This window comes from Anser brachyrhynchus, assembly GCF_964034855.1.
Source record: "Anser brachyrhynchus genome assembly, chromosome: 22".
Taxonomy (NCBI): Eukaryota; Metazoa; Chordata; class Aves; order Anseriformes; family Anatidae; genus Anser; species Anser brachyrhynchus.
Window position 1 is genome coordinate 7,464,266 of NC_137715.1, and position 21,371 is coordinate 7,485,636.

At 58.2% G+C, this 21,371-nt stretch overlaps 1 protein-coding gene across 3 annotated transcripts; it reads right to left on the bottom strand.

Moving 5' to 3' along the window:
• Window positions 1-85: 85 nt before the first annotated feature.
• PLEKHM1 (pleckstrin homology and RUN domain containing M1) lies at window positions 86-20,598 on the bottom strand. 3 transcript variants are annotated; one of them, XM_080565524.1, is made up of 13 exons: window positions 19,001-20,397; window positions 18,826-18,915; window positions 16,761-16,842; window positions 14,908-15,155; window positions 12,885-13,520; window positions 10,942-11,275; window positions 7,997-8,237; window positions 6,634-7,530; window positions 4,633-4,778; window positions 4,325-4,518; window positions 3,784-3,847; window positions 3,091-3,248; window positions 86-904 (listed from the first exon to the last, which is right to left on the bottom strand). In XM_080565524.1, the coding sequence occupies exons 3-13, from the start codon at window positions 16,800-16,802 to the stop codon at window positions 778-780; spliced, it is 3,087 nt and encodes a 1,028-aa protein (XP_080421650.1). In that variant the 5' UTR covers window positions 16,803-16,842; window positions 18,826-18,915; window positions 19,001-20,397; the 3' UTR covers window positions 86-777. The 3 variants fall into 3 exon arrangements, with proteins under 3 accessions (XP_080421650.1, XP_080421648.1, XP_080421649.1); XM_080565522.1 differs by lacking the exons at window positions 18,826-18,915; window positions 19,001-20,397 and adding an exon at window positions 20,524-20,598; XM_080565523.1 differs by lacking the exon at window positions 18,826-18,915.
• Between the last annotated feature and the right edge of the window lie 773 nt (window positions 20,599-21,371).

Sequence of the window (21,371 nt, forward strand, 5' to 3'; positions counted from 1 at the left end):
CCCTCCTGCCGAGGCACAGCATGGGCCCGGCTTCGGCACCCCCTGTGGAGAAGCAAACCCAGGAGATACAAACACGGCAGATTCACTTGTTGTTAAATAAACTTTAATCGTTTTTGCACCGGGGTGAAAAGAAAATAAAATGTTCTTTGCGGCCTCACAACTGGCCAAGGATTAAAATCAGCAGGCAGGGGGAGCAGCTCGGCTCTCCTCTCGGGGAAGGCCACGCGGTGCCGTGGGCTCTCCCCGCAGGCGATGCTCTGCCTGCCCCACGCGCTCAGATCGCTGAAGGCACAAGTGTCACTTCGTCCCCCCGACCCCGTGCTGCGGCTGCCGTTAGTGCCCCCACAAGCAGGCAAGCGAGTTCTGTGCAAAACCCCTACATATAAAAATAGCGGTTTTCTGTACCGAACATCCTAAAAAACTAGAGCTTTAATTAATGTCAGTTTATCCACACCCTTGATTTGAAATCCTGACGTGCACCCGGGAAAGCCGCTGCATCTCCATCGCCGGGGGAAGCGCTGCTGGGGGATTCGGCGGCGGGTGGCTGCTGGCCCCGGCCCCACACAGCACCAGCTCGCTCCCGGCTGGCTCTGGCTGCCCTGGCTCGGCCCCTGGAGGCTGCAGGGTCCCTGGGTGCAGGAGCAGCCCCCAGCCATGGCTCATTGCTCAGCACCGGCAGCTCCTGGGGTCCATGCTCGACACCTCCAAACACGCCAGCTCCCGACTCTCGGCGCTCTCGGAGAGGCCAAGTGCTGTCTTCGGGCCAGTCCACATGCGCTAGAGGCTTGGCCCCGCACCGTCCGCCTCCCGTTCCCGCTGGTATCGCCGGCGGCGCTCGCAGCGTGGGCAGGACTGGGCACTGGCCTGGCACTCCCGGTGGAAGACAGTTTTGCAGTCATTGCACCTAGGACAAAGCAGGGAAAACCCCATCCTGTTGGCAACATCGGGCAAAGACCACGCTTCTCCCGCGAAACCGGACCTGGGGATGCTTCCTTGTTTCCCTTTCCTCCAAGTAAGTGCCCAGCGAGAGACGAGCCCTGCCGACACGTCGGCTGGCCCTGGCAGGGCCCAGCCACCTGCTGGACACAAAACGGCAAGCTTTGCTAGGAAGAGCAGTAATTCATCCACCAAAAGCCCTGCCTCCAGCAAGCACAGGAGAAAAGCAGCAGCTCTGCCCAAAAGAGCAACCCCTGCACTGAGCATCAGCTGCCAGCACCTTGCTGGCTTTTTGCAGATGAAAGAGCAAGATATCAAGTGAGCTGTGAGCTTTGCACCTTGCTTTCAGAGCGGGGCAGCAGGGGGAAGAGGCTTGCAAGCAGCACAAGATCAAGTAGAACGTCGCAGGCTGAGCCCCTAAACCCTGCGATGTCGCAAGGCAACTCGAGCCCAGCCGTAGTGGCCAGGATAGGATGCGGCTCTGTGCAAGGCTTTCCCCTCTGCTCGCCACATTGGGGGCACAGCCTGGAGACCCCCGCCCTGCACAGATCAGTGTCACAGCCTGCAGAACAGCCAGGGACATTGTTTGGGGACATGAGAGCCACCCTGGGGTTGGGCAGCCTCTGCGTGCAGCGTTTGGAGCCGGCCTGCACCGGGGTGGCCGCGATGCAGCAGGAATGTAAACAGCTGCAAATTACACCTTGTGTGGGGCCGGCTTGCGGGAGACACCCATTTTGTGAGGGGCGTTCACGAGTTATCTAGAGTAAACAGCAGTCAGTGCTAAGAGGCTGGGCTCACTTTCCTTTTTTCCCTGGTGAGCCCCCACCTATCTCACCTTGCAAGCAGCAGCAAAATGCAGCTGATCCGCATGCCGGCGGGTCAGCTAGCTGAAATGCCCTGAACGCTGCAAATGCCTGCTGCTCAGCTGACTGCAGACGTGCCTTGTTTAATGCCGTCAACCTGGCGCTGAGCTTCGAGCGCCACGTGAGATCTGAGCTGCATTTCCCAAAGGAAGCAGGGGCTGCCAGACAGAGCAACGGCAGAGGGAGTGCAGGACGCAGAGCAATGCGCCAGGAGACCGCCAAAATACCATGGGATGAAAATTCTGGGCTCAAGCCTTGCTCCCAGCAGGCGGGTGCAAGCCCAGAGTTGCTCGAGATATGGAAACCACCCGTGCACAGACAGACGGGACAGCAGGGTGCTGCCTGGCGCCGTGTGCTTGCCCAGGGGAATATTTTTCAGGCGGCTTCTCCGGATGAGCAGCAGCAGCGGCTCCTCCTCCTCCTGCCGCTGCAGGGGGCGGGTTGCAAAGCAGGGTTTTGCCCTGCGAGTTTCTGAGCGAGCCAGTGCCCAAAACCAGCAGCTTCTGCCTCCACCTGCAGTGCAGCGGCCTCAGGAAGCGGCTGCTGCAAATGCAAACGTCACTCGCCCGGCTGGGTTATTGTTCGGAGGCGTTTCGGTCACATCCTGCAGCGAGTCGTGGTGTGACCCGCGCGGCTGGCTGTCACACGCGTGGCGGAGGGGCAGGAAGCTGGGTTCAGCTCGCCGAGGATGTTATTGAGCTGCCTTCCTGCTGCAAAACCCCACTCGGCCTCCCCTGACACAAAGGAGGACGACAACTTCAGAGCCCAGCTCCCAGCACATGCGACCTCTGTCCTGCTGCTGGCGCAGCTCAGCCCCACGTGCCAGCTCTTCCCAGCGCCTGCAGGCTCTTTACAGGGAAAATCAGTCCCCTGGGGACACTGTCCTCTTAACAAGCACGGTGCTGTCCCTGCAGCAAGGAGGGATAATGAGCGATCCTGCTCAGCCACCCTGAGAATATTTGCAGACAAAACGCACCAGGGGACCCTGGTCTTGGTGACATTTTCTGCAGCTTCTGGATGTCACTAGTGGCTTTTAGGAGCTGCTTTTAGGCAAAGCAAGCTCGTGCAGACCAACAGCCTGTTAAACGTCTCTGCCAGGGAAAGGTTTATAATCAGTTCTGAGCTGAACCAGTGAGACAAGAATCTCCCTGCAGCCACAGCAGCTACACCTTGCAGCAGGCTCCATGTGGGAAGGATTTGATCTCTTTAGAGGAGGATTTCTACAGAAAACACAAAGCCCAGCAGTAAACACACCCGTCCTCAGGCACAAAGCGAGGGAGACGTCACTCACCTGGCGGTGGTGTCAAACTCGAAGGGAAAGATGATGTCGCTGCGGTTGCAGATCTGGCAGATGAAGCCCCGCTGGGTGCACAGGTCGCAGTTGTAGACGTGATGGGACGCGAACTGGATCAGAGACTGCAGGAACGTCTCGAAGACGCCGTCAGCTATCTGCGGAGCAGAGGCATCAGGCACACGGAGCCTGCAGCCAGAGGGGTGTGCACTGTGCAAAATGCACGTTGCACCCACACTTCGTGCTGCCTATGGAGACAAGGCTCTCATCCCAAACCAACCCAAGATCCCACGTGCCTGCCTTGGGGTTTAGCATCTCAATGGGATGCCAAAATAAACCCACAGCAGCACCCAAAAGCTGCCAGGATGGCTCCTAGCTTTGGGGCTGCTACTGACCACCTCCAAAAGTTGTGACAGACGGCAGTTGGTATGGTGATGAGCAAGACTGACTTAATGGGAGGTGAAACAATTTACCGTGTAATCTCCATAGTTCTTGGAGGATACAGGTCACTTATTTTAGCCTCCAAGCTAATGTGCAAGACTTGCAGAGGGCATGTGATAACAGAAAGCAAGGCAAAAAGGAACTGAGCAGCCTGAAATCTTCTGCTGAAGAAGTGCCGTGTTCCACGCAGCATCTCCACAGGCGGAAATGGGGATGTTCTGTATCAGCAAAATTACAGCGCAAAGCTCTCACCTGCTGCAGATCAGCGACACTGTACTTGTGGGGACACTCCAAGAGGTAGTTCCTGTGATCGAGCCTTCAAACAAGCACAGAGGGGAGCGTGTTAGACACTTTTGACCACATCTCAAACAGCCTCACAGTGAGGAAGAGCCCAGGGGATGCAGACTAAACGTTACTGTAAACCTGATTTCACACCAAACAACACATCCCAAATCCTGCCATTGAAAATTGTTTGAGAGCATTTCAAAGGGGGGAAAAAAAATATCTCATCTATTTTCCCAGGTGTTTCCTGTCCAGCCTTGGTCAGGAAAATGCTTCCTCAGTCCCATCTCCACGTGCTGCCCCACAAACAGACGGGTAACTTCTTCCAGCACATGACACAGAGGTGAAAACCAGTCCATGCCCTGATGAGGCGATAAGGAGCAGGGCACAGACCCAAGGGCCAGGAGATGATCCTGCCCAGTACCCTGGGCACCCCCAGCCTACGGCAGCAACGATGACAGATGGAGCAAGGTGAAACGCCGGAGCACGAGAGGGGACTCAGGGTGCTCACCGCTTGCTCAGCTCCTTCAGGGCCCCGCTGCGGCACATGATAAGGTAATCTCCGAGCAGCTTCAGCTGCTCCCTGCTCCGGAGGATTCTCCTCATCCTCTCCACGTGGTCGTAGAGGCTCTCATTGACCAGCTTGAGGTCGATCAGTGGCTGGTTACGGATCTGCGTGAGGAACTTCAGCGCCTGCCGGCAGACCTGCAGCAGGGAGAGGCCAGGTGTGAGGAAAAGCTCAGGGAGACGTTTCCACCCCTGCTGATGGTGGGAGAGGGCCACCTCCTTGCACCCAGCACAGACTCAGCCTGGGCTTACCCCTCGCTTGGTCAGGTCCCAGTTGTGGATGAGGCGCGAGGGGATCACCGTCTCGTCGTCCCGGTGGCAGCTGTCGCAGTAGTACAGACCGGAGAAGGCGCAGAGCTTGGGCTTCACGAAGGAGAAGCCGATCTGCCTGGAGCAGCCTTCGGGGAGCAGACAGAAGATGGTGAGAGGGGACCCGCGCTGCCCCAGGGCCCAACATGCTGCTGCTGGAGCAGGGGAGAAGCTTTCGTGGGGAGAATGGGGCAGGGAAATCTTTGAGAGGGTCAGAGACTGGCTGAAGCACGTGGCCCGACGCTGGCTGGGAGCTCCCAGCACCTTCCCACGCAAGGGGTTGGGATTCAGATCAGGATGGCCCAGCAGGAACACTCCTAAACAAGGCGCCTCAACCCACCACATTTTTTAATCCATAAACGGGTTCAATTCAAACTGTTTTTCTCTTTCTTTTAGGAAAAGTGACCCGTAGGAACATCACAGTGGGCTAGGGAAGAACCAAAATCCCACCCGCCCGTTCCACCACCGGCCCCAGCAGCTCTGCCCGGTTCTGCCTTCCGCACGGCGCCGCTGCAGGGAGCAGCACCAAAACCCGCGCTCCGCACCCATGAGCAACAGCGTGGGGTTGGGAGAAGCAAAAGACCAGACCCCTCTATCACAGCAGTGTGCAACCCTGCAAGAACCTGGCTTAGGTCTCGGGGGAGGCGTGCAGGGCTTTTACAGCTGCTGGAGAAGCGAGCACATCTGAGTTGGAGTCGTAAAGACAGGAAAACTCTGTGCTATTTTTACTGGGTTCACTTCTCTAAAATAACCGACAGTGTCGGTGGGTCTCTGAGCTCCAGCGGGTGCAGTCGGAGGCTGTGTCTGCCCTGGGAAGAGCTGGGGCCGCTCCACCACCCTCTGCCAAGGCTTTAACGCCCAGCCCTTTGCGCTCTGGAGTAGCTGGAGTGCATTAAGAAGAAAAGATGGAGCTCAGTTGTTGCCCTCTGCATTAAACAAAAACGCTTCTATTTCTTCTGGCTTGTCCCACTCTGACACACAAAGAAACCACTCCTGTGCCAAAAGGGTGTCGCAGCAGGAGAAGGGCGAGCGCGGGCATCCTGAGCCTCAGGTCGGCACCGGGCAGGAGGCAGAGCTGCGGAGAAGGGCAGGCAGATGCCCAAGGAAACCTACGCAAAGAAACTGGGAAGTGAGATCGGCCTTTTTGGCTTGCTGCTTCCATCTATTGGTAGGTGGAAGGTGCAGGACAGAGCCTGGAGGGGAAGGTAGAGACCAAATAAAAAGGACTGAAAACTACATTAAAAAAAAAAAAAAAGGAGATCAAGAAAAAAAACCTGCTGGAGGGTACAAGAAATATAATTGAAGCAGGAAAGAAATCTGAAGTTTAATTAACTTACCGAGGTAAAGAACAAATTACACATCCCATAGAGGTCAGAGAGCGTTATCCTATTAAGCCAGCGTCACCCAGCGTGCTGGGAGGCGTTGTGCTGAAGGTCAAACGAACATTGCACAAAATCGGCTTGTCACACCCATCGCAACGTTCGCTCCTGTGCTGCATTACTGGAAAAACAGCTCTACCCCCATGGCTTGGGTTTGCCCTTGACTACACCTTCCCCACAGGTTGGGGCCACCGAATGCCCAGAAAGGGGGCCCTGGGCCCCTCACCTCCACCAGGTCCACCTGAGTTTGATTGAAGCCAATGCCCCCGCTGTCTACATCATAAATCTCTTAAGCAGGACCCCAGCAGCAGCCCAGTTTGACCTTGGAGGCCGTGCAGGGGTGTGATGGGGATCTGGTATTTGGGGACTCACCCCGTGCCCAGGGACTGCCAAAGATGCCACTGCTTTGGGACGTGAAGCCCAACCCAGGGGCTTCGGTGCCACCTGCTGCAGGGGTTGGCAGCAGGGCTCAGAGCATTTGGTCACCTCGTTAACCTTAATGAACTTGACATTATCCTCCAAGACAGAGCTGGGATCCTTGTTTTCAAGACCAGCCCTCGTATACCTGCGCAGATGAAGCTCTGAGAGTCCAGGCCCTTCTCCACGGGGATGGCCACCAGGTATTGCAGCAAGAAGCCGTTCTCCTTCACGATGCTCTTCAGGAGGACCTGGGAGTTGCCGTCCAAGCTGCCACCCAGCGTCAGCGCCTCCTCCGCCGCCTCCAGGTAGGAGGCGAGCACCCCTCGGACCAGCTCCCTCCACGATGCTGCTTCTTCTGCGCTCTCAGCCTGCAGCTTCAGGACGGCTTTGGAGGTGATCACCTTGAAGAACGCCGGTCCCCCGAGGCTGGTGTCTGGAAGAATGTCCTGGATCGTCTCTATGCCGTAACTGTTGCTTAAGATTTTGTCGTTGTTCCTCACCTTAAAGCACTTTAAGGTTTCCAGTGACAGGGAAAAAATAAAAGGGACCCACGTTTTGTCTACGTCCACGTACAGAACAGACTCTTTGATTGCATCCAGTTCTGGTTTGTGAGCCGAAGTCCAATCGAAGCTGGTCCCAGGCGCTTCGTTGTACTGGAGGACAGCAGCGGGATCGCCGCCTTCGCTGCCGTCCTCGGGGTACTCCAGCGTCTCCCACTCCTCCTCCTCCAGCTGAGGCCGGCACTTCTGCAGCGCCTCCCGGATCCTGTCCAACCAGTCCTCGGCCTCGTCTCGAGAAGGAGCTCGTAGGTAGAGCTTTTTCCCCAGGAAAACCAGCTCGAAGCGTCCGTCCGAGTGCGTCAGCGCCAGCGACTCGCACCGCAGCAGCGAGTAGCTCTCGACGCAGATGCGGTCCTCGTGGTCCAGGAAGAGCCGGAGCTCCAGTGGCGACAGCTCGCAGGAAAACTCCTTCCAGATGCCCATGGCTCCTCTCCGCTCCAGGGTGCCGAGCTTCAGGAGTCCTCGGAAGGGGTTGGAAAGACCTTGGGCAAAAGCAAACGCCTCAGTATAACCAAAAGGGAAATGAGGGGGGCAGAGAAGAGCCGACAGGCAGCTGGCGGGGAGCAGCCAGAGGCATCGCAGCTTTGAGTCAGTCCTGGTGGGAGGTGGGACGGGGCAGGAGTGTGCAGGACCTGCCTGCGGGGCCCCTGTAATCGTCCCCATGCATTCGGTTTTGAGGGTAAGAATGAGAGGGATGGCATAAAAGAAATCAGTCCTGCAAGGTGGGCAGAGCCATGGGGACAGAGGCACGTCCTCTGCCCCTAAAGGGTTCCCACCAGAGCTATGGGGGCCTCGGCAACACTGAGGATCCCTGCTCCTTCTGGAGCCTCCAGCACCACCACCAGCTGATGGCAAGGGCTGCCCGCAGACAGGCGACCACCCGAATTCCCTGCCCAGCCCTTGAGCGCTGCCCGCAGCAGACGCGTGCTTAAAGCGGGGGCCACGCACCCATCTGCCGGCGATGCACGACGCTGAAGCCCTTTTGTTCCCGCTCGGGTGAGAGCTTGGGCTTCCCGCCCCGCAAGGAAGGCACCGACAGCCGTTCCAAGTCGAGAGCACTGATCAGCCCCGGGGCCGGGCCCTCCCCAGCACCCTCTGGCACGAAGCCGTTGATGTCAGCCGGGCTTTTGCCACTATCTCCTGCAGAAGGCCTGTAGAAATCATCTTCCGAGATCCAACTCTTTCTTTTCTGTTAAAAAAATACATGAAAAAAAAAAAACCTCATCAGCAAACTCAAACCCATGCATCCACGGTGGCCCCGTGCACACCCAGCACGGTGACTTTGGCCCCCCCAAGCACACCCTGGCTGCACGCTGCCAGCGAGCGGCTGCATTTTGGGGAGTGCAGACGGGCTGCCAGCTGCCCCAGCTGCCTGGCTAACGCAGCTGGGGGGCTGACGGCAGGGATGTCCACGGGTGGGTGGCAGAGTGAACACCACCCCGCAGGGAGGTTGTCATCGCTCGCACCCTGCTCGCACCGAGGAAGAGGCGCTCGATGAGCCTGCGCTTGCAGCTGGCACCACTGCGCATCGCCTCGCCACGTCGGGCTGCTGCCTGGCTGTCCTCACCTGTCCTGGTTTCAGCTAGGGTAGAGTTAATTTTCCTCCTAGTATGGTGCTGTGTTTTGGATTTAGGATGAGAATAATGTTGATACCACACTGATGTTTTAATTGTTGCAGAGCAGTGCTTACACCAAGCCAAGGACTTTTCAGCTTCTTGCTCTGTCCTGCCAGCGAGCAGGCTGGGGGTGCAGCAGGAGCTGGGAGGGGACAGACCCAGGACAGCTGACCCCAACTGGCCAAAGGGGCATTCCATACCATAGGACGTGATGTGAACAATCAATGGGGGGGGGGGGGGCTGGCTGGGGTGGGGGGACCGGCTGCTCGGGGGTAGGCTGGGCATCGGTCAGCGGGTGGTGAGCAATTGCATTGTGCATCACTTGTTTGTACACATTATTAGTAGCAGTACTATTATCATTATTATTTTCCTTTCTTTCCTGTCCTAATATACCGTCTTTATCTCAACCCACAGGCTTTCATTTCTTTAACTCTCTCCCCCATCCCATAGAGGGAGGGGGGAGGGTGAGCGAACGGCTGTGTGGTGCTGAGCCGCTGGTCGGGTTAAACCACAACATCACCAAACCGCCTTCTGACCGCGGGTTTAGTTGGGGCACAGCGAAGTGCAACGTACGGTGCCCCTGAAGCGCTGCTGCAGGGCTGAGAGCACCCATCTGCTGAGCCGCAAAGACGCGCCGCGATCTGGAAGCCCAGGAACACGAACCGACTGGTTCTCCCCCCCTGAAGTCACAGCAGGGCCGTGGGGAGGAACACATTCCCTGCAACATCCACGTGCAAGGCCTTTGGTTCAGCAAGCATTTCTGAGGTGGGGTGAGACACCAGCTCGGTGCAGTGGTGCAGGCTCACCTGGAGCGGGGGCCAGGAACATTATTTATTACCAGGGAGAAGCAGAGAAGACATCTAGGTCCTAGTCCTGTCTTACAAGCGGATGCTACAAACACCATTCTTCTGTCTATTTGAGAAGAAAAGCAAAGCAGGGAAGGCAGAGAAAACCTTTGTCTCGCTATGTCACGAGGGGCTGAGACCTAAAAGCTGAAGGAAGTCTGTTAAGCTGAAAGAAAACAAAGCTGTAACTTCTCCGGGAGTCTGTCTGGCTGCAAGCAGGGAGCGAGGTTGTGGGACAGGCCTCTGAACAAACACCAGGAGCAAAACACGACCCAGATCAGGGCTCCTGCAAAAGGGAGCAGCCTTGCCAGACCCAGAGCATCCCTTCCAGGGCTGTGTCCCACCAGGAAGGACCCTACCTTGCTTTCAAAGAGCCTTTTATTCCGACCACAAACCAAATCACAGCGGGAGAGTCAGCGCCACCCTACAGGAGGAACACAAGGCGGCTCAGCTCCCGGGCTATAGGAAGCCTCTGTTTACTCTCGGACGAGGAATGCAGGTTGCTCCATGAGTCATGCGAAAGCAGGAGGGGATTTCCTGTTGACACCGTATGTTATACATAGATTAGTCAGCCTGGCCCAGCGCCGGGAAGGAGCAGCGGAAACGGGACAACTGGGAAGGAGCCGAAAGGAGCAGGGACCCAAAAGAGAAACCGCTCGGGGGTGCGTGAAGCAGATCCTAACCTCCCTGGGGTGGAAGGATGAGTCGGGCGCGAGCCAGAGTTAGGCAGGGGACGGGACTGTTCGAAGGGTTTCCTAAAAGCAAAAGCAAGTGGATTGCAGAGGACGGCAAGAGGGGATGTGCACTGCTGCTGAGGCGAGCCTGAGCACCAGGGAACGCCATCCTGCTTCGGGAACAGATGTGTTGGGTGAATGTTCTCCCACTGCACAACTGCAATTTGTTTCCTGCCTAGGCAGTGCTTCTCCCTCCTCTTATGAGGGCGAAGGAAAGTCCCCTGGCCCCAGCCCAGCAGAAAATCCATTCTTGAGCTGTTCTGTCAGCTCACACAGAGCTGAGGGCTAGATTTGTGCAAGAGCTCATCACCCTTCAGATATCACTAATAAAACAGAAAACTTCTCTTGTTGGGGACTGGGTGAGGGACAACCGGCTTGCCACGTGGGGTTTCAAATGCTTTGGTATTCTTTTTGCCAGGGAATATTTACTTCGGTCCAACATGCCCAGGATGGCTGCACGGCCACACCTCTGTGGGGCCCAGGAAGGTGTGCACGGAGCAGGGAGCACTCCCACCACCTCTCCCTGCTGATTCCTGTGTTATTTACACCAAACGTGCCGCCGTTAGCCCTGAAGATGAGAGTTCAGAGAAACTGGAGCCTACTGAAATTGTCACCACCTTCACCTTCCTTTCCCGTTAGATCGGGAAGCATAAAAACAAGGATACTGGGGAGCGCAGCACACGAGCTGGAACACCTACCGGGCAACCCGACAGCGGAGAAAGGAGGTACTCGGCTGCGGGGCTGCGCACCGCGTGGTCGCCCTCGCTGCTGCTGACCGCACCGCGGCTGCCTTCCTCCGCTCCATCGGTGCCGCTGGGACGCGGGGCTGGGACGCCAGCATCACCCCGGGGGAGAGCGCGGACGCTGCCCCTGTGCCTGGTGGGAGGCGGCGGCGGGCGAGCATCCTCGGAGGGTGCCGGGGGTGCTGGGGGGCAGGCGGGCTGCGGCGGGGAGCACCCCAGCACGGCGGGGACGAGCTGGTCTGGTGGGGCGTCGTGGCTCGGCTTGGCTTTGCTGAACTCGGACAGCACCCTAAAAAAGAAACAGCGGTGAGTTCAGTGCAGCTGCGCTGACCTGGACCTAGCACGCGGCCGTGCCTGGTTCTTCAACGCCAGCCCCCACAGGAGGGCTTGGCCCCGGCGGGCTGACGGCTCCGCGTGGCTGCAGACGAGCTGCCAGGCACCGGCCCTGCCCCCAGGAAACGCGACTCGTCCAGCCGCCGGCCAAAGACCCCACGAAGGATGCTTTCCCTGCTGACCCGTGTTACTGGATTTTCATTTACTTCTGACACTAAGGGGTTAATGGGCCCCCAGCCCATCGTACGACTCCTGAACACCCCCCCGAATTTCAGATGTTTTTGTAACCATTAACAAGCAACTTTTCGTGGAGCTTGGCCATGCCAGATGCTGGTCCCATGCCTCTGCTGCACCAAGTCAAGCTAAACCAGCCCAGCTTAGAATTCAAAACAAAGTCTTTCCATCGCGAGTTTAGTCAAATCAAGGGCGGTTCTTCCAGGATTATCATAAAATGCAAAATCCTAGAAGCAGGTGACAATGCTGTTATCGATGGGGAAGAGCAGGCAGGAGCTCTAAACCTTGGGAAATAGCCGAGCAATTAACCAGCTTGCCAAAAACGTCAGCTTCAAACACTCCAAAGCTCCTCATGAGCTTGGGCTGGTGTGCACAACTCTTCTGGCCAAAAAACATTTACAGCAAAGGTAATGTTTCATTTACAAGTCTCCCATTTCAGTTTGACCATTCCATTCAAAATTCTACTTCTGTTTTAAAATTTGTCTCTGCGTGTTTTTTTTGCTTGTTACGTAGGCATAAAGTGACCAGAAACAAGACGGTTTTAAAGGCATTCATTCTGCTGGTCGACTGGAAGCAAAGTGCTTCCGCTTTTGTGGGAATTTCAGCATGCTTGCTGTTTCAGACCAATGTGAAATGGCTATTTGGTCTCAGTCTGAGAAAGCCCTTGCTCAGCTCTGGCTCTGCCGCTGAAGGTGGCCTCTTCCAAGCAAGCAGGGTGAGACACAGCGGTTGTAGCTCTGCTCACAGCCTTGCAGCCCTCTCTAAAGCCGACACCAGGCAGGGTGCATTCGCCAAACAGCACCCCAAGGCCAGGCTCAGTCAGACAACACATCCTTCGTTTTTTAGGGCGGCGGGGAAAATATTTGCTGATTACTCAGAGCTTATACAGCCTGCTGGAGATCCTTGTGCTTGCTGGCTGAGTGTTTCGCAGAAATAAATCACGAGGATGACAAACTAACAACCTTCCTCCTTTGAAGTATCTGCAGAAGGTGCAAATTATGACCCCTTCCTATGACCAAACTCATTTCTTCCCTGCCAAAAAGCCCCAAGCGTACGCCATGGAGATGTCACATTCCTGAAAGCAGGGAGCAGCATTTTTCTGACGTGTCTGCCCTGGCAGAGAGGACAGGCACACACTTCAGTCCTCAGGTGCTCATTTGCCTTGGCAGCAGGGTCCTGGCAAGCTGTGCCAAGCTTTTCGTCTTTTTACCTTTCAGGCTCTTTCCAGGAGGAAAAAGCGGCCTGTTAAAAAGGGGAGAAAGCCTTCCTGCCTACAGAGAGAAAATAAAGGGGTTAGAAATCCTGCTGAAGAGGTCTGGGGAAAGACTCACTCTTGTAGTGACTTGTCCAGGTCCTCGGCAGTGGCCGTGCCCAGGTCGGAGTCGCAGGAGAGCGGCTCCTCGCTCCGCTCGGGGCTCTGGGCGCAGTGAGGCTGCAGGGCGCTGTCGGAGCCGAGGCTGGAGGACAGCTGGGACGAGCCCGTCGTGTTGAGGCTCAGCGAGGACGACGTCAGCTTGGTTTTGACGCCGGCTTTGCTGATGGGCAGGACAGAGGGCTGAATTTCAATCTCATCCGATCCCGAAGACTGGGAGATGGAACCCAGCGACGCTTTTCTCCGGGGCTCGGATGTCGAGGACGTCAGGGGCTCCAGCAGCTCCGAAACAGGACACAGCCCGGACAGGGAGAGAGGGGTGACAGTCCATTCGTTCAACACCGCCGATTTATAAGACAGCTGAAAGGTTAAGGATGTTAAGCCCTGCAGGTAGCTAAGGAGGAACTCGCACTCCTCAGCGTCCAAAAGCAGAGCCGTGGACTGGTAGTACTCGGGCAGCCGCGGCCTCTCCCGCAGCAGCAGCTTCAAGTAGCACTCCACGAGGCCATCGTTCAAAGCCAGCCTCAGCCAGGCCCGGCAGCGGCCGACGTCCGTGTTGATAAAAATGAGTTGTTCCAGCTCTGAGACAATGTTCCTGGGGCAAGGGAGAAAAAGAATAGAAGAGGAGGTGAGGGGCTACGTTTCCAGCCCATCCCGGGCTGCCAAACTGCTCTGCTATGGGAGATTAGGAGTCGGGTTAGAACAGGCTGCGGAAAATCTTTGTTCCGTGGAAAATGTGGTTTCCCACAGAGAAAAAAGACCTCCTGAGTTCCCCTAAACCAAATATATTGGTGACGAGTCCAGCCATCCCTGGGGGGTGCCCCTGGGCATTGCTCCTCTGGCTGGAGATATCTCCTGTGCCTCTGTGCTTGCCCTGGACCACGGGCAGGAGACAAGGGGAAAACTCATTTGTGTCACTCATTGGTGACAACCGTATGTCCAAGCTCTAGTTCCACATTTCCCACCAGCCAAAACACAGTGGAAACCGCCATGGCAAGCCAAAAAGCAAAGCACAAGGCTTGGGTGAAGTTCCTCAACCAGTCTCAGCATCCTGACTTCAGCTGTTTTTTCCCCAAATCCAACAGCGACACCATGCTTCCTAATCCCCCCTGGCCCCAGCTCACACCTCAGTAGTCGACGCTGCAGATGCTACAAAAAATAGAGCAGAAGTTTCTGAAGTTTTTAGTCTGCCTCTCACAGACGAAAATCTTCAAAGGGCACAAAAATATCCCCCATAGCGTGTGAATCTGCTATTTTCATCCACTCTTTCATAATTCAAGAGTCGCTGATGGAGTTGGATGAGGCTTTCAAAACTACTTCTTTGTGGGTTGTTACTTTGTGTGGAGAGACTCTGCCTAGGGAGTGGCTCAAAAACCCCAGCAAATAATGATAGTTACACACACGAGAACTCCACAAGGTTCACAGATAAGGTCAGTCCTGATTCTCCTCTTTTGGGCGTGGAGAAAAGGAGCATGATTGTCCCCAAAAGGTAAATGCCAGGAGGGAGACCAGGCCCTGCAGCGTGCAGTCACGGTCCTCCGGTCCCACTGGGGACACCAAGCCCCCCTGCACAGCCTGGTTCCCCAGATTTAATCAGGAGCATGCCCCAGGCTGGCACAGCAGTTTAACGCCTGGTGCGGGCAAAGCTTTAACTGGTGACATTGCCTAAGACCCAAATGTCGCCATACCCACAGCACATGCTTAGAGGCTGTGCTGGCACCAGCAGGTGCCCCGTGCCCAGCCCCGCAGCATCACTCGGCTCCAGAGGGGCTTTGCCCTCCTCCGGAGCCCCCCGTGGTCCTGGGCAGCCCCTGCCCAGCAGGACACCCTTTGAGACCATCCAACATTTTGGCTGGAGGGATGAAGCGTACGGGGAGCGGGAGCAAAGCAAACCCCTGTCCAGCCAGCTCCCCTTAAAATTTTGTGGTGTTTGCCCCTCTTGGTGCCAAAGGGAGGGCAGAAACCTGGGTGTGCACACTCACCGGTGCGTGATGCTCTTCAGCAGGCCCCAGAAGACGGGCTGGGGAAGCGGCAGGCGGCCGCCTGCTTTCTTCCCTTTCCCCCCTGTCTCTGTCTTTATGTGCTTCGCCTTCAGCCCGTGCACAAAGACGGCCTCCAGGGCGCTGCAGAGGGTGTTGGCGTTCCCATCGTCGCTGGTCACGACGGCATCCGAAGAGACGTACTGCTTCTGCAGCGCCTTGATCGCGCTCACCAGCTGCTTCTTGATCAGCTGCAACACAGGAGGTGCAGGCTTAGGTAGTAAGGATAAGTGTCAGGAAAAAAGGGCAAGAAAAGGGCTCCAAAACTGCAAGGCTCGTCCAGAGAGGCGCCACGCAGTTCCTGCTTCATCCACGTGCCCCGCAGAGACCATCTGCAAGCACTGCAGCTGAACCTGTGCAGCTGGGGACTCACGCTCTTGGCATCAGAGTCGATCTGGCTTTTTTAAACAAGTAAGTTATGCAAATAGTTCTTCCTTTAGCTCACGTTTCGGGGCCCACTGGGTTTCTGGGGTTGCCTTTAGAGCGTGCAGCACTTCCACAGACATCAAATTGCTTAAGAGGGTGGGGAAAAGAAGAAATCGGTTCTTTCCAGGCACTTGCTCAGGGAAAACACATGGATTAAATAAGCACGGGTGATAAACGAGGAACGCTAAGGGGGTAACCCCTCACAGAAATCAAAGCCATCGTGGCAGATGCTTTTGAGAGGACAGCTTGTGTTGTTTGCTGTACTCTTCTGGGAGCTGGGGTGAGCTCTGAAGCAGTAACATGGGGATTTTACATTCCAACAGTTCTGCTTTCCTCCTCCTTCCACCAGAGTCAAAAAGAAGCAAATTCAATGAATTTAACAATTTTATACTGGTGGAAACAATTTTTTTAAATGCAGCTGAGCCCAGCTGTCTCAAGTCAGCCTTATTTAAAATGAAAGCTGCACTTCCCAGCAGACATTTGGCAAACTCCGCCAACTTGGCCGTGAACCTAGCAAGCACTTGGCGCTCGGGTGTCAGTCACGCAGCCCTCCGAATTCATACCGAAAGGCACCAGCCGCTGCCACCGAGCAACGGAGGGGGCAGAGCCGGGGTTCAGATGGGCTGCTCAAGTCCCAGCTCCAGAGAGAGACTGTTCTCCTTGCAAGGGAGATGTTCGGTAACATTTTCTCAAATGATTTCTCCTCTCCAGCCTTTCTCAGCCGCAAATTTTCTCCTATCGAACTTCCAGCCCTGAATACTTTTTCAGGAGGGGAAATGCACCTAAATAAGGTTTGTGGCAGCTGTAGTTCAATGACACATGCCGTATCCCTGTTCATATCGCCCCTTCCCAGCTGCCCCCAGATCTGCCAGCACAAGCAACCCGCCTGCGAGCAGCAACCGCGGGCTAACAGGATTAAAGGGTGCAAGCGATGTTATCTGTCATGCATGAATAATTCCGCTGCAGGATGAATTAAAGACACAGACTTCACCGCCACGTTTGAACCGTGCTCGTGAAACATGTTCAGACTCCAAAGGCTGGGTGAAGAAAGCCCAGACACCCCAAGCAGCCTCGGCAGCAACGCTCCTTCCCCAGGTAAGGGGCCGAGAACCCTCCCCAGCCCCTCAGTGCACGTCCCAAGGTGGAGCCTGGTGGGGTTTAACTCTCAGCCACCCACCGCTGCTCCACCTCGGACAACCAGGCAGACCACCCGAGGATGCTCCGCCAGCAGCAGCCACCCTTCGCCTGCCTGCAGCGTCCCAGCCCCGGCTGGCAGCGCAGCCGCGTCCGACCACGTCCCGCCAGGAACTGGGGCTACACTGGGAGCAACCGGAGTAGGCTGGGGTTCAGGGCGCGGGTGACGTGCTCACCTGTATGACTTCCTTGGGGTCATCGGCGTGGCTCGAATGCATCTCAGCTGCTGCTGCTCCCGGCACTGCATTCACATGTCACCTTTGGGACAAGGAGGAGGAGCGTGGCTGAGCGCTGGGCGCACGGGGGACCCGCCTGCCGTGCAGAGGGCACCCAGAGTCACGCAGCAGCGAGCGCTCCCGGCCGGATTGCTGCCATGTTCAAGTCGGGACCAACCCAAGACCACACGGGATCAGACAGAACAGAGCGTGGCCAACAGTGAGAGACCAACAGGGAGTAATTAGCCTCTGCAGGTTAATTACTAAACCCGGTGAGACGCCAGGCTGCACGCTGGCCAAGCCACCGGCACCCTGCGCAGGGCCAGGGACTGCTTTGCTTCTGCTCCCCCACTACCTGCAGTGCCCAGCGCCAGGCACGCAGCGAGGACAGCAAAACGTGTGCATTTTGCCGGGCGGCCCGAACGATGGGACACAAGAAACCAAGGATGACACCGCCACTGTGGTGGCACAGGGGGATGCGGAGGTGACAGCAATTCCGCCTGGCACAGAGCGGTCTGAGCAGCCTCTTCAGGGCTCTCCGTACGGCTCTCAGTTGCTCCATTCAGAGGCAGATGCTCCAGCATCGCCCCTTTCCCAGCAGAAGGAAAAAACCCATTGTCCTCCACTACGGGAAACCCTGGCAAAGCCAGACTGAGCACTGGCCGCCGTGCCAGGGCTGTCTGTAACAGGAAGGTGGGAGCAGAGAACAAAGAGACTTTAATTCTGACGTCTGGCCTCCTACCCAGCTCTTGGGAGCCGTCTGTTGACACCGGCGTGTACCTGGAGGCTCTGGGAGCAAAGGCGCGCGGCTGCTGGCGCGTGGCCGCATCCCAGCTCCAACACAACGCGCTCTGGTGCTTAAAGGAGCTTGAGAGCAGCTCCAGCAGCAACTGCTGCGAAGCTTCACAGAGACTCAAGGGGTTGGAAACGCATTCCCTCGAGCTGGGAGCACTCGCTCTGGCTTTGCCATTGAAGCAGAGGACAGAGCCAGCAGTGAACAGCAGGGTTTGGGTATGCCCATGCACTTCCACTGCGAAGGCCAGTTGTGAAGGCAAGGGTGGCCCAAATCCTGTGAATCCCAAAGCCCGAGCATCCCAAAGCCCGAGCATCCCAAAGCCTGAGCATCCCAAGTCTTGGATAGTGCGGGCGGTTGGTCCGGCTTGGCGCAGCCCCAAGCAGGTCAGGAGCTCTTTGGTGAGCAACCCCAGCTCCATTCCCAGCGTGGCCGGAGTTCAGCAGAGTTTTATAGAAAAGGAAACTGTTTTCGCCACTGCTTGTCATAAGATTTCCTCTCCCTGGATTGCGACACAGGCAGGCGGGAGCGCAGTGATTACGGGAATGGTCACCTCTGGCTCCGAGCTGCTGCTCAGCGTTTCGGCAGGGGGCAGCGGGTGCGGGGAGGGCGCCGAGGTGACAGCAGCAGTGGGTGAAGACCACGGGGAGCCGCCCCCGTCCCTGCCCTGTGCCGTGGAGGCTCAGCCAGCGTCAGACTCTGCCCCTTCACCTGCTGCCTCCCTGCTAACGGGTCCCACAGCCCGCCCGACGCCACCCCGAGGTTCAGCACTGCTCGGGGGACAGACCCATGGCTGTGGGCACGGGGTGGCACGTCTGCTGCTGCACCTGAGTGGCTCCTGCAGAGCCAGTGCTGGCGTTGCGGCTCTGGGGCTGCCCCAGCCACCTCGGTGTCCCCAGCTGTCACGGCGAGGGATGATTTTGCGAACTCTTCCAGACTTGCTAAGCACAGGATGGACCCCAGCAAGAGCTGTCCCCAAAACCTCCGCTCCCTTGCTGGCCTCAGCTCCTCCAGCCCCAGCTCCTCCAGCCTCCCTGGGAGGCAGGAGGCTGAGGACGCGCGCCACGACCAGTCCAACCAGTTCATCCCAGTGCCATGAATTCACCCAGCGATCTGCTGGGGCTGCACCTCCCCGAGTGGCGAGCACAACAAACGCGCCGTGGTGGCGGATCTCGCCCGACATGCTCACGGCGCCCTCGGAAAGCCACTGCCGGTTTTGGTCTCAAAGCGCACCTGGCGCAGGACGGACGTGGGAGCGCGGACAGGAGCATGTCCACGGCACGAACCCCGCGTGGCTTCCCAGCATCCGCCGCCTCCAGGGCTCTGCAGGCAGAGCAAAACAGCCAAAGCAAAACAAAATAAACCAGAAAGCGAGAAAGCAGAAAGCAAGCTCGTGGGGTTTACCTACCAAGGAAGGGAGCCCGCGGTGCGTGCGCAGAGCTGCCCGATTACCAGAAGGCAACAAAGCAGCCCCAAGCCCCGGAGCTGCTTGCTGAGATCGAGCCGAGGCGGTGACCCCCCGCTCCGTCCCGAAGCCCAGCTCTTTGCTCTCCCGACAAGTTATAAATAAACACCGAGTCACCACCGGCACTTTGTGCATGGAAAACAACCGCCGATGGGACGGCGTCGGCCGGTGACTCAAGGCCTGGAGACGGAGCCACTCATTTTCCAAGCACGAGCGCGTGGCCGGGCCCCGTCCGCCCAGGGAAAACGGGAGCTCTGGCGGGACGGGCAGCCCGAGTCCTGTGCCGGGACAGCCCCGTCCTGCCGTGGCCATAGCACGAGGGAAGCTTTCGGCCTTCCACGAAGGCCCCACGAACGCCCAGACGTGCTTCAGCTACAGAGGGGCCCCAAAGCCCCAGCCTGCGGCCCCGGAGGACCTCGAGGCCCGACGCTCTCCAGCCGTGACGTGATTGCACCCTGGCAGAGGAGCGCCCGCACTGAGCGGCGCATGGGGGCCATCAGGATGGAAGGGAGCTGCCTCTGGCTAACAAACCCGCCGCCTTCCGCCCCGGCATCGTGCCCCGTCGCCCGCAGCCCACCTGCGCCGAGCGGGCTGCTCCCGGCGGAGGCGAAGCGGAGGCTGAGCCTCCGACTGTGAGGCCGCGTTCCTCAAGCACCGGGGCAGGAGAATTTCCTCCAGCCCGCCCCGTGCCCCTGCGCGAGGTCGCCGCTTGCCACGGGCGAGCCCAGCGCCATGCTGGCCATGCACGTTGGGGAGGCCCCCCCCCAGCAAGGTACCCCCGGGCTCGTCCTCCCGAGCCGGTGCCCCCTCCGTGCGCCAGCCCCGGCTGGTTCACGGCCACCTGGCGCCACAGGGAGGGCACGGCCCTGGGGGGGGCAAAGCGGGGACCCTCTGCCGGGGGGAAGGCAGCGGGAGCGGCCCCGCGCAGCGCCGGGGAGGCTGGAGGGGGCCGTGGTGGGTGGCAGGAGGGGACCGTGCGGACCGACCGGGGGCAGGGCAGGGCTGCGGCCCCCAGCCCCATCCGGCCTTGGGCACCGCCAGGACGGGGCAGCCCCCGGCAGCTCATTATAGCTTCGCTAATGAAGCTCCGGAGGCCCGGGGAAGCCAGAAGGGGCTGGGGGGGGGGCGGCCTGGGGCGCAGCGGGGCTGCTGGCAGGGAGTGGGGTGGGCTGGGGACAGCGCCCAGCGCCCTGCACCCAGCAGCACCCAGCAGCACCCAGCACCCATCGCCCAGCACCCAGGACCTATTGCCCAGCACCCATCACCCAGCACCCATCAGCACCCAGCACCCATCGCCCAGCACCCAGCACCCAGCCCCACCAGCTGGGCGCTGCCCAGCCCCGCTCCCAGCCCCCTGCCCCCCCCCAGCCCCCTGCCCCCTCCGCCCCCTCCCCCCCCCCAGCCCCCTCCTCCTCCCCCCCAGCCCCTTCCCCGCCCCCCCCCGGCCCGGCCCCGCCCCCGCTCACCGGCTGCGCGCGCCCCGCCGGCAACCCGGAAGCGGAGGCCGCCCGCCCCGCCCCGCCCCGCCCCCCCCGCCCCCCGTGACGGCAGCGCGCGGCGGGGCGGGGCCGGGGGGCGGAGCCACGCCCCCAGGGGCGGGGCCGCGGGGCGGGGCGCGGGCACTCGGCAGGCGCGCGGGTGGGGGCGTGGGGGTGTGTGCGAGGGGGTGCGCAGGTGGACAGGGACGTGGACACACACGTATACAAATGTACACACACTTAAACCCACAAGCACACACGTGCACACACGTACACGCATGTACACATGTACACACGTGTACACACACACACGAGCACAGACGTGCATACGTACACACATGTACACACATGTACACACAAATGTACACACGTACACACATGTACACGTGTACACACGTACACACGTACACACACGTACACACATGTACACGTACACACATGTACACACATACACACATGTACACGTGTACACAGACATACAAGCACACGCACACACAAGTACACACATAATGCGTACACAGACGTACATGTACACATGTACACACATGTACACATACACATACACATGTACACAAAGTACACACATATGTAGACACACGTACACACGTACACACACATACACACAAGTGCACATATGTGTACACATACGTACATGTGTACACACGTACACACACGCACACACATGTACACACACGCACACACACACACATACACACACATACACACTCACCCCCCCCACCCGCACACAGCACACACCCAGACCCAGGCACACCCCCCCCCCCCCCCCCGTCACCACTACACACGCGTGTGCACACAGCCCGGCCGCACACACACGC